At 63.9% G+C, this 14,601-nt stretch overlaps 3 protein-coding genes across 12 annotated transcripts; all 3 read left to right on the top strand.

The window, feature by feature from the left end:
* The first annotated feature begins 463 nt into the window (after positions 1-463).
* On the top strand, positions 464-2,425 carry SCT (secretin). The gene is made up of 5 exons (XM_079104653.1): positions 464-813; positions 899-1,000; positions 1,116-1,208; positions 1,331-1,606; positions 2,305-2,425. Exons 1-4 carry the CDS (start codon positions 737-739, stop codon positions 1,440-1,442), a joined length of 384 nt encoding a protein of 127 aa, XP_078960779.1. The 5' UTR covers positions 464-736; the 3' UTR covers positions 1,443-1,606; positions 2,305-2,425.
* On the top strand, positions 2,171-9,836 carry CDHR5 (cadherin related family member 5). Of its 8 annotated transcripts, none has more exons than XM_079104615.1 (16): positions 2,171-2,425; positions 2,812-2,986; positions 3,060-3,235; positions 3,541-3,591; positions 4,925-5,017; positions 5,159-5,260; positions 5,357-5,467; positions 5,548-5,718; positions 5,994-6,084; positions 6,233-6,330; positions 6,410-6,610; positions 6,748-6,861; positions 6,933-7,017; positions 7,122-7,610; positions 8,568-8,761; positions 9,236-9,832. In XM_079104615.1, the coding sequence occupies exons 2-16, from the start codon at positions 2,878-2,880 to the stop codon at positions 9,692-9,694; spliced, it is 2,544 nt and encodes an 847-aa protein (XP_078960741.1). In that variant the 5' UTR covers positions 2,171-2,425; positions 2,812-2,877; the 3' UTR covers positions 9,695-9,832. The 8 variants fall into 8 exon arrangements, with proteins under 8 accessions (XP_078960741.1, XP_078960742.1, XP_078960743.1 ...); XM_079104616.1 differs by lacking the exon at positions 2,171-2,425 and having other exon boundaries at positions 2,647-2,986; positions 7,122-7,235; positions 7,398-7,610; positions 9,236-9,836; XM_079104617.1 differs by lacking the exon at positions 2,171-2,425 and having other exon boundaries at positions 2,647-2,986; positions 7,122-7,235; positions 7,473-7,610; positions 9,236-9,835.
* Positions 9,837-10,936: 1,100 nt separating this feature from the next.
* On the top strand, positions 10,937-14,486 carry IRF7 (interferon regulatory factor 7). 3 transcript variants are annotated; one of them, XM_079104638.1, is made up of 11 exons: positions 10,937-11,025; positions 11,240-11,597; positions 11,686-11,848; positions 11,934-12,147; positions 12,368-12,450; positions 12,527-12,704; positions 12,897-12,986; positions 13,063-13,149; positions 13,220-13,609; positions 13,699-13,817; positions 13,899-14,486. In XM_079104638.1, exons 2-11 carry the CDS (start codon positions 11,578-11,580, stop codon positions 14,043-14,045), a joined length of 1,491 nt encoding a protein of 496 aa, XP_078960764.1. In that variant the 5' UTR covers positions 10,937-11,025; positions 11,240-11,577; the 3' UTR covers positions 14,046-14,486. The 3 variants fall into 3 exon arrangements, with proteins under 3 accessions (XP_078960764.1, XP_078960765.1, XP_078960763.1); XM_079104639.1 differs by having other exon boundaries at positions 12,362-12,450; positions 12,626-12,704; XM_079104637.1 differs by having other exon boundaries at positions 12,362-12,450.
* The last annotated feature ends 115 nt before the right edge of the window (positions 14,487-14,601 follow it).

The following is a 14,601-nucleotide window of genomic DNA, read 5'->3' as shown; positions in this document are numbered from 1 at the left end:
CCAGCGCTCTGCCACCGGGCTACACCCGAGTCCCTTTCAGCGGAGCGGCGGGGGCCTTAGACTGAGGAGCCGCAGCCGCGCGGGGATCCCCGCGGTGAGCAGCCCGCAGGCCAGAAGAGGTTCCCAAGGCTGATAACCCGTCTGCAGCACGAAACGCCTCCTCCCGCCCTGCCTGCCTCTGCTTTCTGCAGCCAGCGTGGAGGAAGCCGCTTTCCTTCCTGGAAAAGTAAAGCCACGGCGACCACAGGCTCTGATCTGCCAGGCGATCCCCGGGGTGGGAGGTCAGAGGCCCGTTCTCGCCCGGTCCTGCCGCGCGGGCTCCGCGTGCGCCTCTCTCCAGAGGAGCGGCGCGGCGCAGGCCTCGGGGAGGGGCTCGCCGGCTCTGCTCCGCGGCCCCAAGGCCCCGGGACTCCGCGTGCTGTGCCCACCTGTCCCGACGCTGCCCCTCGCTTCCGCGCCCCGGCCGGTGGCGCTGCCGCGGTACCCGCCGTCCGGCCGGTCTACTGCCGGCTGCCCCGCGAGGGGCGCCGGCACGGCGCTGGGGGCGGGAGGCGTCCCGGGCGACAGCTGGGGGGGCGGCCCTGACCTTCTGGCGATCGATGGGGCGCGGCCGGGCCGCTCGGAGCCGGGGCGGTGCGGGGCGCCCCCAGCCGCCCGCCCTCCCGCTCCCCGGCCGCTATAAAGGGGCAGCGCGGGCTGCCCGCGGCTGCGAGCGCCCCGCACCGCCCGCCGCGCCATGGCTCCCCGGCCGCGGCCGCTGCCGCTGCTGCTGCTGCTGCTGGCCGGCTCCGCCGCGCGCCCCGCGGCCCCCAGGTGAGCCGCGCTGCCCGCCGCGCTGCCCGCCGCGCTGCCCGCCGCGCCCGCGCCTGCCCCTCCCCGCCTGACCGCCTCCCCGCAGGGCCGCGCGACACTCGGACGGGACCTTCACCAGCGAGCTGAGCCGCCTGCGAGACAGCGCGCGGGTGCAGCGGCTGCTGCAGGGCCTGGTGGGGAAGCGCAGGTGAGCCGGAGAGCGCGGGAGGGCTCCGTCTGCGCAGGGACACTGGGCGGGACACTGGGCGGGACAGGCCCCAGGCCCTGGCTCCAAGGCTAACTTCGATCTGGGGTGGGAGCAGCGAGCAGGACACCGAGAACGGCACCGCCTGGTTTAAGCCCACAGAGGGCCAGCTGTGCCTGCTGTGGACAGACCAGCCAGCCCTGCAGGCCTGGTGAGCACCCCACCTTCACCCGCATCCTGCCAGCCCTCCCTCACGCCTGCGCCCTCAGCGCTGCTGCTGCGCCAGGCAGGGTCTCCACTGCCAGTCCAGCCTTGGGCTTCCTGTCTCTGCAGGACACCCCCGAGAGGCCCTCTGCATCAGGCCTGGTCGCCCTGGCTGCCTCCTGCCTCCAGGCCTGGGGTCTCGGTTCCAGAGATGGCTGAAACCACCCAGCAGCTCAGATGAGGACAGACAAGGACCACGGAGGACCTGGGGCTGGGAGGGGTTGTACTTGGCACTAATAAAGGAAGAATTCAGACCCTGGCCCCTTCTCATCACAACCAAGGCAGCCCTGGCACACCAGGCGGTCAGGAGGGAGGAGGGCCCTATCCTCGGGTCAAGGTCTGCAGGTGACCACACCCAGCTGCCCTTTAAACCTGGGTGACCGCCTGGCACCTCATCCTTATTACTGAACGCAGGGCCCCTCCTGTCCACCTACTGAGGGCCCCAGCACTGCTCCCCCACACTTTGTTATCCACTTACTGAACATGCAAGCGTTCAGGGTCCTGCTCCCGCAGGGGCCATGTGGGGTCAGTGTGAAGGGAGGGGCGCAGAAGCTGGGGGGGCAGGAAGGAAAGGGGGCCACCCAGGATGCCGGAGTTCCCTGAGCAGGAGGACCGGAGAGACCTCCTGGTGACCGTGTGATCTCAGCAGGGCCTGTGAGCAAGCCACAGAGATGTCGCCCTCGAGGGGGTGGGCCGCGCAGCATGTGGGTGCGCAGGGAACCGAGGCCAAGAGGGGTCAAGAGCGGCAGGAAGGCTCTGCAGGCCACAGCCCTGTGAGGCCTGGTGTGGGGAGGGCTCCCCACACAACCGCCTCCTTCCTCAGACCCCAGTGGCCTCTTCCAGCCCTGAGGGATTGGGGGCCAATGAAAGAAAGGGGCAGGGTAGGCGAGGTCTGGGCAGAGGAGCCTCACGGGGACGCTGCTCTGTGGGGCACCAGGGCCGCCCAGGGGCCCTGCCTCTCGTCACTGGGCCCTGCCAGGCCCTCTGGGAGCTGACCAGATTCTGAGGCAGGCAGGGATTGGACACAGGGGCTGTTCCTGCAGGACTGGTGAGGTCAGGGCAGAGGACCTGGAAGGGACACAGGGTCTCATCCCCAAGGCCTGAATTTGGCCTGAAGGAAATTCCAGTGTAGGAGCTGAGCAGAAGGGCAGCCTCCGTCAGGGGGTGGGTAGAGCAACCCCAAACCAGGCTGGGCCCCTTCCCTGACCCGTACCCACTCCCACTCTCAAAGCCTGCATCCGCTCTGCTCCAGCCCTGCCGGAGTCCTACCCCAGCTCCGCCGCAGCCCAGCTCTGTCCCCATCCCCTGCTCCAGCCCTGCCCCCAGCCCCAGGTCCACCGCCCTGCGCTCTGGCAGCTCTCAGGCTCCTTTATGCCCTTTGTTTGGTATCGGTGGTTTCGCCCCCAGTTGGTGTCTGAATGTGGCCCAACTCAGGCTGAATGAGCACCCACATCCTCCTCCTGCTGGTGCACTGGGCCTGGCCGGCCAGCGGGAGCCCCCTTGGTGGAAGCCTGTGGTAAAGGGTCATAAAACTGGGCGGTGCTTGGCAGGGACGAAGGTCGCTGAGGCAGGAACTGTACCAGCTTGGACGCCAGACAGCTGGACCCTCCCGTCAGATGACAGCCGCCAAGATGGGGGCTTGGGCCCTGCCGTGGCCCCCCCTGCTGCTGGCACTGCTCACGGTGCTGCCTAGCCAGTCCCCAGGAGCCTCAGCCCAGGTCCAGGGTACATGCTGGTTGGTGGGTGGGGGTGGGGGGCTGGGGCTGGAGGCACTGACCCGTCCTCTCCAACCTCCCAGTCTGCTCTGTGGACAAGACTTTCCTCCAAGTGGAGGAGAACTCGGATATCACAGAGCCCCTGGTGGACATCTCCATCCCGGAGGGCCAGCAGGTGACCCTCGGCTCCTCGTCCACCCCATCTGCATTTCGGATCCTGGGAAACCAGCTCTTCCTCAACGTGATTCCTGATTATGAGGTGCAGGCAGCAGCCTGGGGTGGGGTGTATTCCAGGTTCCCCCACACGGGAGCCCACAGCCCTTGCTGGAGATTTGGGGGTGGTCAGGGCTCTGCGCCCCCAGGCATTGACTGACCCTCCAGGCCCGATCCTTGGCTGGGCCTTGTCTGTCAGGGGTGGAGCGGCCTAGTGCCCCTTCCCCTCAGACTCAGCACCAGTGACAGGATCGTGGTGAGTGTCGGCCGCCAGCCCCGGGCTGCTGCCTGTGGAATGGGGACATGAGCCAGCGCCTTGCGGGTGATTTACAAGACGGCTTGCCTCCACAGGAGAACTCCATGCTAGAGGCGCACCTGGAGTGCAAGAGGGGGGACACGGTGGTGAGTGCCCCCGCCCCGCTGGCCCGGGCCCTCTCTGACTTCACTCAGGGTGTTTCCAACGTCAGCCCTCGCGGCTCCACCCTCGCTTCCTCCCTCTCAGACTCTGCCCCGACTCAGACTCAAACGCCTTGGACTCCCCTGCCCCCCTGCCCCAGCACCTGGAGGCACCCTGGCCTGCTGATGGCGCTGTGGGGCTTTGTTCTGGCTAGCCCGCCCTCTGGGGGCACATCTGGCAGCTCTGCCTCAGACCAGTGTCTCCTTTCTGGAAACTTCCTACTGATCCACTTGGTCCTCTCGTCCCTGGCCCATCCACTCCCCTCTCCACGTGGTAGGTCTCTGGAGAGGCTAGTAAACCCAGCCCTGCCCAGCACAGCTGAGCACATCCACAGCTCCTGGCGTTTGGAGCCAAAGCCAAATGTGCTGCCGGCAAGGCAGGGCTGGCCTGGCCGGCACCTCTCCTCACCTGCTCAGGCGTGCAGGGAGGCCCCTCCTCCTTGATGGACTCCCGAAGCCCTGTTCTACGCTGCATGCAGCTCCAGCCCTCGTCCTACACACCTGAGCCCCAGCCTACTTTGTTCCTTTGGCCTTTTATTAAGAAACACCTGCAGAAACAGTGGGCCACCCCCACCCCCAGTTCCACCGCAAGCAGCCCCTTGCCCTACACCAGGCCAGCACCTGGGCACTTCACCGGAAGCTTCTCAGTGTGTGCCTCTAGTAGGCAGGCGCCCTCCATCTTAAACACAGAGCAGTGGCAGCACAGAGGCCCCTGGCCTCCTGTGTGAGGGGACCCTGGGTCCTATCCCCAGCACCCCAAGGAAAGCAACAGCCTCCTGCCCCGATCCACCTGAGGAGGGTGGTTCCTCTCGCCAAGTCTGGAACCCTGGTGTGTCCGCTCCTCTGGGGGCTGCGAGGGTCTGCCTCAGCTTGTTTGAACTAGACTTGAGCAAAGTCCAACCGGGCAGCTGGCCGATCTCCCTGCAGGTCACTCTGCTTCTTTGTTCTTGAAGACACACAGTGTCTTGCAGTTGTCCTCTTTGGAGGCTCTGTTGGTGGGCCCAAGGGAGGTGTCCTCAGAGTGCTCACCACCTCTCACCATGTGGCCTGCGTGGTCTGTAAGCCCAGGGAGGATGGGACCCCGTGGCACAGGCCTGTTCCTTGTGATGGTCCCTGCCAGTGGGGTCACCATTACTGTCACACTGACAGGCAGAAGGGACTGTGGTTGAGTGGATGACCACATGGTGGATGGACAGGAATGAGACTTGGGTGAAGGAAGGCAGGGTGGGGCTCTGGGGACTAGCCGGGGGCTGTGGGCCAAGGCTGATGACCCCTGCAGGTGACGCAGCTGAGGGTGTTTGTGGTGGTGCTGGACGTCAACGACAATGCCCCAGAGTTCCCCTTCACCACCAAGGAGCAGGAGGTGGAGGAGGTGAGCTGGCCGGAGCCAGAGCTGGTGCCGCCAGGGCTGGGCGCAGGACGGGTGTGAGGCCAGAGCGTTAGTGGCTCGGTGTTCCTCCATGGGCCACGAAGGCCATGCATGTGTCCAGGTCAACCTCCTCTCTGCTCCCAGGACACCAGAGTGAACTCTACAGTCATCCCCGAGGCAGAACTACAGGCCACCGACCGTGACAAAGACAGCATCTTATTCTACACGCTGCAGGAAGTGACCCCGGTCAGTGGCTCCCCAGCCCTGCCCAACACTGGCCCTTGGCTTCTGAGCCCCTGCTTCTTGACCCCCAGGGGCTCAGCTGTGGCTCCCCCTCCCCAGGGTGCTGGCAGCTTCTTCTCCCTGTTGGGAGTAAACCGACCTGCCCTGAGGCTGGACCGGGCCCTGGACTTCTATAAGTGGCAGAACATGACCTTCCAGCTGCTGGTGCGGGTGAGTGGTCTGCCCACTGAGTATTGGACGCTCAGGCCCTGTCCAAGGTCCCCCTACCTGACACACAGGGGCTGTTACAGGACACAAGGGAAGAACATGTGACACCCAGCCACACGGCCACTGCCACCCTGGTCCTGAAGGTGCTGCCGGCTGACCTGCGGCCGCCCTGGTTCCTGCCCTGCTCCTACTCAGATGGCTATGTCTGCATCCAGGCCCAGTACCAGGGGGCCATCCCCACAGGACACAGACTGGTAATGGGGGTCCCAGAGGGCAGGGACAAGCTTGAGTGCAGAGTGGGTGTCTGGGACCAGGGCTGGGGCCTGGTTTCTGGGGGGGCAGTGGACCAAGTCCAGTTGTGATTTCGGAAGAGCTGAGAATGTGCGTTTTCTCACAAACCACCCGCCCAGCCCAGCTGGCCTAGACACATGCACTCCCACTGTGCTCCCAGTCTCTGATTCAGACCCTGAGGAGCGGGGAAGGGCCGGCTGGGGCGTCTGCACCAGCCCCACGATGACCCCCCCCACAGCCATCCCCCCTCACTCTGCGTCCTGGACCCGTCTATGCTGTGGATGGAGATCAAGGCATCAACCAGCGTGTGAGCTACAGCATTATAGGGGGTGAGAGAAGACCCGCCCTGCCCCATGGCACCATAGACCCTACCTCCATGCCTGGTTGGACGCAGCCTCAGAACCAGGCTCAGAACCAGCCAGGACCCTGGACCTCAGGGGGGGACAAGCGTCTGAACTCTACCACATATCCTCTCAGGAAACAAGGATGACACGTTCGCCATTGGCCCAGATTCTGGCAACCTCACCATGACCAAGAGTGTCCCCAGCCCCACAACCTTCCTCTTGGTGGTCAAGGTGGGTGCAGCAAGGGGTGGCAGGACATCAGCTGCCACCTTCTTTGGCCTGCTGGCCACCACTGCCTCTCCTTTCCCAGGGTGAACAGGCTGATCTGGCCCGCTACTCAGTGACCCAGGTCACTGTGGATGCCCACCAGGCCACTGGGAGCCAGCTCTACTTCCCCCAGAGCCTGTACCGTGGCACGGTGGCCCCTGGCTCTGGGGCTGGTGTGGCCGTCAAGGACCCTGCCTCCCCCTCTCAGCCTCTGAGGATCTGGGCTCAGGACCCTGAGTTCCCGGTATGCAGCCCCCTCCTGCCCACTGAGGAACCCCACAACCCTGCCTGGTCCCGAGGTCTGCTCAGCCTCTGTGTGGGTGGGCTTGGGATGAAGAGCAGGGGCAGCCAATGCCCAGGACTCACTGCCACCTCATCCAGACCCTCAACTCGGCCATCACCTATCAAATCACCAACTGCTCAGAGTTCCAGATGTCTGGGGAGACTGTGCTGACCACCACGGCAATACAGCAAGCGGGGGTCTTCTACGCAGAGGTAGGGAGGCATTCTGAGGGTCGGGGGCTGCCCAGGGGCTCTGGAGGGACAAGCTCCCCTTCCCACCCCAGGTGGAGGCCAAGAACACCGTGACCGCGGGCGTAGCCACCACTGTTGTTGAGATTCGTGTTTCAGGGCAAGAGCCCCCCTCCACAGGTAAGCCTCTGGGGGACCCCCATGCAGGATGGCTTCTCCCCTGGGCAGGTATGCTGGGCAGCAGCGACAAGTGCAGCACTGCCCTGACTCCCCAGGCTCCCCAGAGCCCCCCACATCCCCAGAGACTGGAAGAACAACTGGGCCCTGGATCAGCACCACTTCGGAAGCCCCCAGCCTCCCTGGGATGTCTCAGGGACCCTCAACAACCAGCTCTGCAGGTGGCAGTGGCCCTCGTCCACCCTCAGGCACGACTCTGAGGCCACCTACCTCACCCACACCCGGGGGGCCCCCCAGTCTGGGAGTGGTCCCCTCCCCCACACCCGCGACGCCCGGTGGGGACTCAGCACAGACCCAGAAGCCAGGGACCTCCCGGCCCACAGCCCCCAGTACCGGAATGGTCACCTCCCCTGGACCAGCTGTGCCCGGTGGGGGCTCAGCACAGACCTCAACACCAGGGACTTCTCCAACGACCACCCCCAGTGCGGGAACAGGCACGTCCAGACCAGCCATGCCCGGTGAGGGCTCAGCACAGACCCAGAAGCCAGGGACCTGGCCCACAGCCCCTGGACCCAGCAGGAGCCCCCTGCCCTCAGGTAGTCTCCACTCCACTTGCCCTAGCTCAGGACCTGGGGTGGTCTGCGGATGCCCCCTGAGCAGGGGTCTGCTCTAGTGAGAACGGAAAACCCAGGGTTCCATGAAGTAGACTGAGGAAGGCATGGGGCGCAGGGGCAGAGGACAGATGGAGAAATTCAGTGAGCCTGAGTTGCCAAGGCCATTTGTACTTTAGGATCTTAAGACATAGAGCACTCCTTCAACGATTAGGACTGAACAAGGGGGCCATGGGTGAGCACCTGGCCCTGGCTATGCTGGAAGCTGAGGCAGGATGGCTTGAGCCCCAGATTTTGAGGCCAACTTGGGCAACAGAGTGAGACCCTGTCTTCAACAAAACAAACAACAGATCCACGTTGTATTACAGGGCTGGGGTACTGACACACCTGAGACCTCACAGGACCGTGTGGGGCAGGGACCTGTGTGCTAGCCTCTGTGTTAGGGAGTCTTGGTGGGTTTAGAGCAAGCAGACTCAAGTCCTAGAGGTCTCCAGGGGCCACCGATACTTGTCTGCGCAGTAAGCAGGGTGCAGCCTCAGGGATCCAGTCTCCTCCCAGAGTCCCCAGAGGCACAGAGAGGCACGAGGTGGATTCCTGGGGGCTATGGAACTAGAAACCCAGTCAAGGGTGGCTGAACACTGCTTCAGGCCTACGCCCAAAGTATGTTTAAAGTGGATGCAGAGGCTACCCGGGATTGAATTCCCTAAGCCATCCACCCTGTGTCCTCCAGGCTGCCCTGGTTCCTCCCTGGAGCACCCTGTCCTAGGGGGACCCTGGGTCTTGGTATCCCCATAACATCTCCCTGGTGGGGGTCAGCAGCACCTGCCCCTCAAAACCACAGCTCCGGTGGGGAGCAGTCAAGGCCTGGCTTGTTTTCAGGGTGCTCGGGCCCGGCATAGGCTGGCCAGGCATGCTAACAGTAGACATTCGTGTCTTCTGCAGGGATACCAGGAAGCAGCACTGGAGATGTCGCAGCAGAGGGTGGCCCTAAGGATGACCAACGCTTCTCCACAGTGGACATGGCGGTGCTGGGAGGGGTCCTGGGTGCGCTGCTGTTGCTGGCCCTCATGGGCCTGGCTGTCCTCATCCACAAGCACTATGGTCACCGACTGAATTGCTGCTCTGGGAAAGTTTCGGTGAGATCCTTTTGGGGGCCAGGGGCAGAGCAGGGCAGAAAGGAACAGGGGAAGACAGAGAGGTAGAGGAGGAGAGGTGGAGAGAGATGGAGAAATGGAGACAGGATCGTAACTTCAAAGCCAATTTCAACTGCAATTTAGCAAGATCCTGTTTCAAAAAAAAAATGGGGGGTGGCTGGGTCTTTGTCTTAGTGAACCCTTGGGTTCGATCCAAGGTACCAAAAGACAGCAAGGCCGGGAGGGGAGATAGTGGAAAGACGCAGAGACGGAGATGGAAGGTGGTGGGGAGAGATGGACAGAGATGGACAGAGATGGAGGCGAGGGGTGTGCAGAGCTGGAAGGGGACTGGCAGGGGGCGAGGATCCAGGAGGCAGCAGCAAGTGCGCATGCCAGGGTCGCAGAAGTGGGCAAGGGCAGAGAGCCTGCAGAAGCGGAGGGACCAGGGTCCCACTGATGCCCTCGCTGTGCCCGCAGGAGCCCCAGCCCCGTGGCTTTGACAATCGGGCCTTCCTGGGGGATCACGAGGCTAACTGGGCACCAGCCCCAAGCTCTGGGACGGGCTCCAAGTCTGTGGAGGCGCCACCTGAGTCGCCCAGCCCCGTGTCCCCTGGCCCTGAGCCCCCTAGCTCGGAGTCCCCAGGCCCTGCCCCCCTCGCCGGTGCCCACGAGTCCCCCGCGGCCGCCAGGGCTGGGGACAGCCCCTCGGCTGTGAGATCCATCCTGACCAAGGAGCGGCGACCCGAGGGCGGCTACAAGGCCGTGTGGTTCGGCGAGGACATCGGGGCTGAGGCCGACGTGGTGGTCCTTAACGCACCCTCCGTGGACGCGGACGGCGCGGGCGACTCGGGCAGCGAGGGCAGCAGCGACGAGGTCGCTGTCCGGGACTGGGGTCCCCGCAGCGCGCCCGACGACGACGACTCCACCTACATCTAGCGAGGCCCCTCCGCTCACCCCCAGCGGGTCTGGACCCGGGCGTCTGCCCTGCCCCCCACGTCTTTCCGCAGAATAAAATTTCATTTTCCAATCCCGAAATCGGAGGCGACAGGCGGGTGCGCGCGAATCGGTGTGGGGAGGGCGGTCGCCCCTCCCAAGAGCTTCGTCCCCACTCCGAGGAAGCCGGCGTGGCTTCTCGTAAACCAGCTGCGCCCCGCCCTCGCCGCCCGGCTTTCCGAGGCCCCCGGACAGCTGGCAGTCAAGTTCCTCTCCCGGTCTAACCGCGGTCGAGGAGGGGTACGCGCCGGAGATGCCCGCCGACGCCTCAAACCCCAGCGCAGCCCCGTGGGGGAGGCCGAAGGAGCCAGCCGTACTCCCGGGACGACCTGCCGTGCAGCCCCTCAGAATCTGAGGCCGGAGGGGATGGGGGCGGACACACCGCGCCGCGGAGGGACCGGCCCGCGCCCGCGCTGGCACGTTTGGCGCTGCCGTGGGCACGTCCGAGATGACGGTCGCTGGAAGCGGGGGTCTGCGGCCACAGTCCTCTGGGCGGGGAAGCCTGAGTCGAGGGAGGGCAGCATTGCTTTTTCTTCTTTTTAAGTCACACACACGTTTATCCAGTGTTGATGAACCTTTATCTTATTCATTTATCTGCATGCGGTGCTGAGAATCGAGCCCAGAGCCTCACACGTGCTAGGCAAGCGCTCCCCCACCAGCCACAACTCTAGCACCCCCGCCGACTTGGGCGCACCCCAGGCCGGACTTCTCCCAGACTGCCCGTCAAGCTGACCCTCTGGGTCACTGGCATTTTTCCTTATGAAAAGTCACCGTGAAATCCTTTCCGAAAGGTTTGATTTCAAGAGCATTTGTCGGAATAGCCACTGTCAATCCAAACGGAACCGCAGCCGCTCCCAAGACTCCATTACTTTACGCAAAAACCAAACCACATGAAGCCTCACTTTTGCCTGGGTTGATTTTGTGTCTAGGTTCGGGATCCCTGGTGTACCCCTCTACCCGCGCGCCCCGCGCTTCGGGTTGCTTCCCGGAGAAGCCGCGGGGGCAGGAGGGGCTGCGGCTGGACGGCGGACGGAGACCGGCAGACACCCCCACCACCCTCCGCGACTCCCGCGGTGCGCCCGGAGCGAGATCGGCCTCCCGCACCTGCGCCCACCGGAACCGCCCGCGGGAGCGCGTGACGCCCGGGCTGCACCTGCCCGCCCCCGGCCCGCCCCCGGCCCGCCCCCGGCCCGCCCCCGGCCCGGACACCATAAAAGCACCACTGCGGCCTCGCTGCGAGAGAAACTTCCCGTCCCGGCGGCTCCGGCACCCAGGTACGCGCGATCCCTGGCCGCGGCCGGGAAGGGGCGGCACAGAGGGTCGGGGAGTCCGAGGGAGGGTCCGTGAGACCTGGGGGCAGGGAGGGGATGGGAGGGCGCCCGCCGGCAACCCCGCCCTTTAGGTTTCGGTTTCCCGCGGCGCGCAGTTTCGCTTTCCTGGACTCTGGCCCTCCCCTTCCACCCGGCCTTTCCCATCGTGTCTCCGCAGGGTCCAGCCTGTGAACGTCTGTCCAGGCCTGGACGCTGGTTTAACATCTGTGACTTCACGTGTGTGCCCTCGCCACATCTGTCGTCACACCTATCACCACCTTGGCCCAGAGATCCACACTTAGGCAACGTAGGTGGTTGGAAGCCCTCAGTCCACATCTGTGACTCTCAACACCTGGGTCACACTTGTGACACGCTGGCCACACTGTGGCCACAATCTGACACCTGAAGGGACACATAAGGAAAACCTACCTCACCTGTGATAATACCTGCCATTGCCCCTGCCCAGAATCTCAGTGAAGGGGCACTGACTCCCAGACTGTCCTTGCATAAAGAACAATGGCAATAGCTCCTCAGAGGTGAGAACCGCTAGCCTGCCTCCCTCCCTCCCCATGTGACCCCTGGACCTTGCACTGGACCCTGACCAAGCCTGCGTCCCACCCACAGGGGGGTCCAGCGTGTTCTGTTTGGAGAGTGGCTTCTGGGAGAGGTCAGCAGTGGCTGCTATGAGGGGCTGCGGTGGCTGGATGCAACCCACACAGTCTTCCGGGTGCCCTGGAAGCACTTCGCTCGCAAGGACCTAGCAGAGGCAGATGCGCGCATCTTCAAGGTGGGACCCCGCCCCACCCCAGGAAGGATCTGTCTAGGACCCAGCGGCCCCACGCTCAGCCTGCGTGCTCCGTCCTCTTTCCCAGGCCTGGGCAGTGGCCCGAGGCAGGTGGCCACCCAACAACAGCGGAGGCAACCAGCCGTCCCCAGAGGCTGAGGCTGCAGAGCGTGCAGGCTGGAAAACCAACTTCCGCTGCGCACTGCGCAGCACACGTCTCTTCCTGATGCTGCAGGACAACTCAGGGGACCCTGTGGACCCACACAAGGTGTATGCGCTCAACCCTGAGCTGGGGTGGAGAGGTGAGGACAGCACCAGGGCTGGACAGGGAAGTAGGTGGATAGGTAGAGGGCTCTGCCTTGTGCGGCCTCCAGGACAGGTGTTCAGCTTCAGAGCCCTGGCCCTCCTCGCCAAGTGCTAGGAGGGCACTTAGGGGAAGAGACCAACAGCAAGGAAGCAGCAGGGTGCCGGGACCTGGGGGCCACTCAAGACATTCACAACCAGGTCTTATGCCGGCCTCAGGTCCAACTGGCCCCCTTCCCTCAGAAGGTCCAGCTATCTACCAGGGGGAAGAAGAGGCTCTCGAAGGTGCCCTGCCCAGACAGGTACAGGCTCTGCCCGGCTGTGCCCCTGGTTGTTGGGGTGGGGAGCTGCTTATGCTGGATTATCTTTCCCTTGCAGGGTGGGCCCCTGGGACCATTCCTGGCAGGAGACACTAAGCTGCAAGCCCCAAGCCCTCTACCCACCCTGGCAGGTGACACAGGGGACCCCTTGCTCCAGGTTCTTCAGCAGAGCTTCCTGGGGGACAACCTGTTGGAGGATACCTGGCCGGTAGATCCAGCCCCTCTGGAGTCTCCTGGTGAGGGACAGCAGGGGCGGTACTAAGGAAAGGCAGTCAGGACAGCAGAGACCCTGGGGAGAGGGAAAGGGGCCCTGTGTCCGGGGATGGGCCCTTGAAGAGGATATGGGGTGCTGGGACAGTATGAGGGGCAAGTCCAAGAGAAACAGCTGCCACAGCTGGGCAACTTGGGCGTTCCATTGTCACTTTCAGGCCCAGCACACCTTTCAGAGGAGCCTTCCTCAGCATGGGCTGTGGAAGCTGTCCCCAGCCCCAGGCCTCAATGTCCAGGCCTTATGACAGGTGAGGGGTTTGAGGACCTGGAGTGGGGTGGGGGAGGGGCCTGGACACAGAAGCCAACTCAGGCCTTCCCTCCCAGATGCAGGCCAGGGTAGGGCCCCAACGCCTCTGCGTGAGGAAGAGCCTGGAGCAGCACCCTTCCCTAGCACCTGCACCCCAATGGGAGGTGAGTGGACCCCCGTGGTGGGCACCGCCTGCTCCATACACACCTGCTACTCACAGCTTGGTCTATGCAGATGCCATCCCAGGTGCCCTGGACGTGACCATCATGTATAAGGGCCGCACAGTGCTGCAGGTGGTGGTGGGGCGCCCCAGCTGCGTCTTCCTGTATGGACCCCCTGGCCCAGCCATCAGGGCCTCAGAGCCCCAGCAGGTGGTCTTCCCCAGCCCTGCTGAGCTCCCTGATCAGAGGCAGCTGCTCTACACAGAGAAGCTGTTGCAGCACGTGACCCCTGGCCTACAGCTGGAGCTTCGGGGACTGGCACTGTGGGCCCGGCGCAGGGGCAAGTGCAAAGTGTACTGGGAGGTGGGCAGTCCCCTGGGCTCGGCCAGCCCCTCCAGCCCAGCCCAGCTGCTGCAGCGCAACTGCAATACCCCCATCTTCGACTTCAGCACCTTCTTCCGAGGTCAGTGGGCACCTGCCTGGGAAGTGGGCTGGCTCTCGGTGGTTCCCTGGGAGCCTTGTGCACCGTGCTCACCAGAGCCACATCCGCAGAGCTGTGGGAGTTCCGGACACGGAGGCGCCAAGGCTCCCCACATTACACCATCTACCTGGGCTTTGGGCAGGACCTGTCAGCAGGGAGGCCCAAGGAAAAGAGCCTGGTCCTGGTGAAGGTGAGGCCCAGGGCCAGAAGGGTGAGGAGGAACTGCCTGGCCCTTAGAGTAGCCAGGCCCCTGACAGATGCCTCCCTGCAGCTGGAGCCATGGCTGTGCCGGGTACACCTGGAGGGTGTGCAACGTGAGGGTGTGTCCTCGCTGGACAGCGGCAGTCTCAGCCTGTCCCTGTCGAGCACCAACAGCCTCTACGATGACATTGAACACTTCCTCACGGAGCTTCAATAGTCAGCCTAGCCCCCACCCCCAGCTGCGCCAAACAAAGCGCCAAGAACCAGTGCTGCCCTGTCCTGGCTGGTAGCACTGAATGGACACGCTGGGCCTGGGCTGCATGCCACCTCCCTGAAGGATCTGCTGGGGCTGCCAGAAGGGAGATGAAGCCCACTGAGCACAGTGCAGTCCGCCCCTGCCTCCCTACTCTTCCTGGCTATAGTGCACTCAAGCCATACACTGAAGTGCCAATAAACCACGCGCTGGACACAAATGCCCGTAAGATCAGTGTCGGGGAAGCTGTTCCACCAGGAGAGCTGGGGAGGGTGCGTCTCGTGCCCAGCGGGGCTTGTCCCAGTCTCTAGGTCTGCGGCGCTGTGCAACCACCACCAACACTTGGTGCTCTGCCTCCTGAGAAGCAGCTTGTTGAAACACTGAAACAATCATCTGATGGGGAACAAGGAAATTTTAAAACTGAAAATGGGGAAACTGCTAAACCAGAGACACAGGGGCCACCTGGAGAAGGGTCCAGGAGCCCCTCCCTGCCCGACTCCTGATCGTCAAAGGCTTCCCC

This window comes from Sciurus vulgaris (genome assembly GCF_902686455.1).
Source record: "Sciurus vulgaris genome assembly, chromosome: 11".
Taxonomy (NCBI): Eukaryota; Metazoa; Chordata; class Mammalia; order Rodentia; family Sciuridae; genus Sciurus; species Sciurus vulgaris.
The sequence above is the reverse complement of the archived record's forward strand: the minus strand, read 5'-3'. Positions and strand labels throughout refer to the sequence as shown.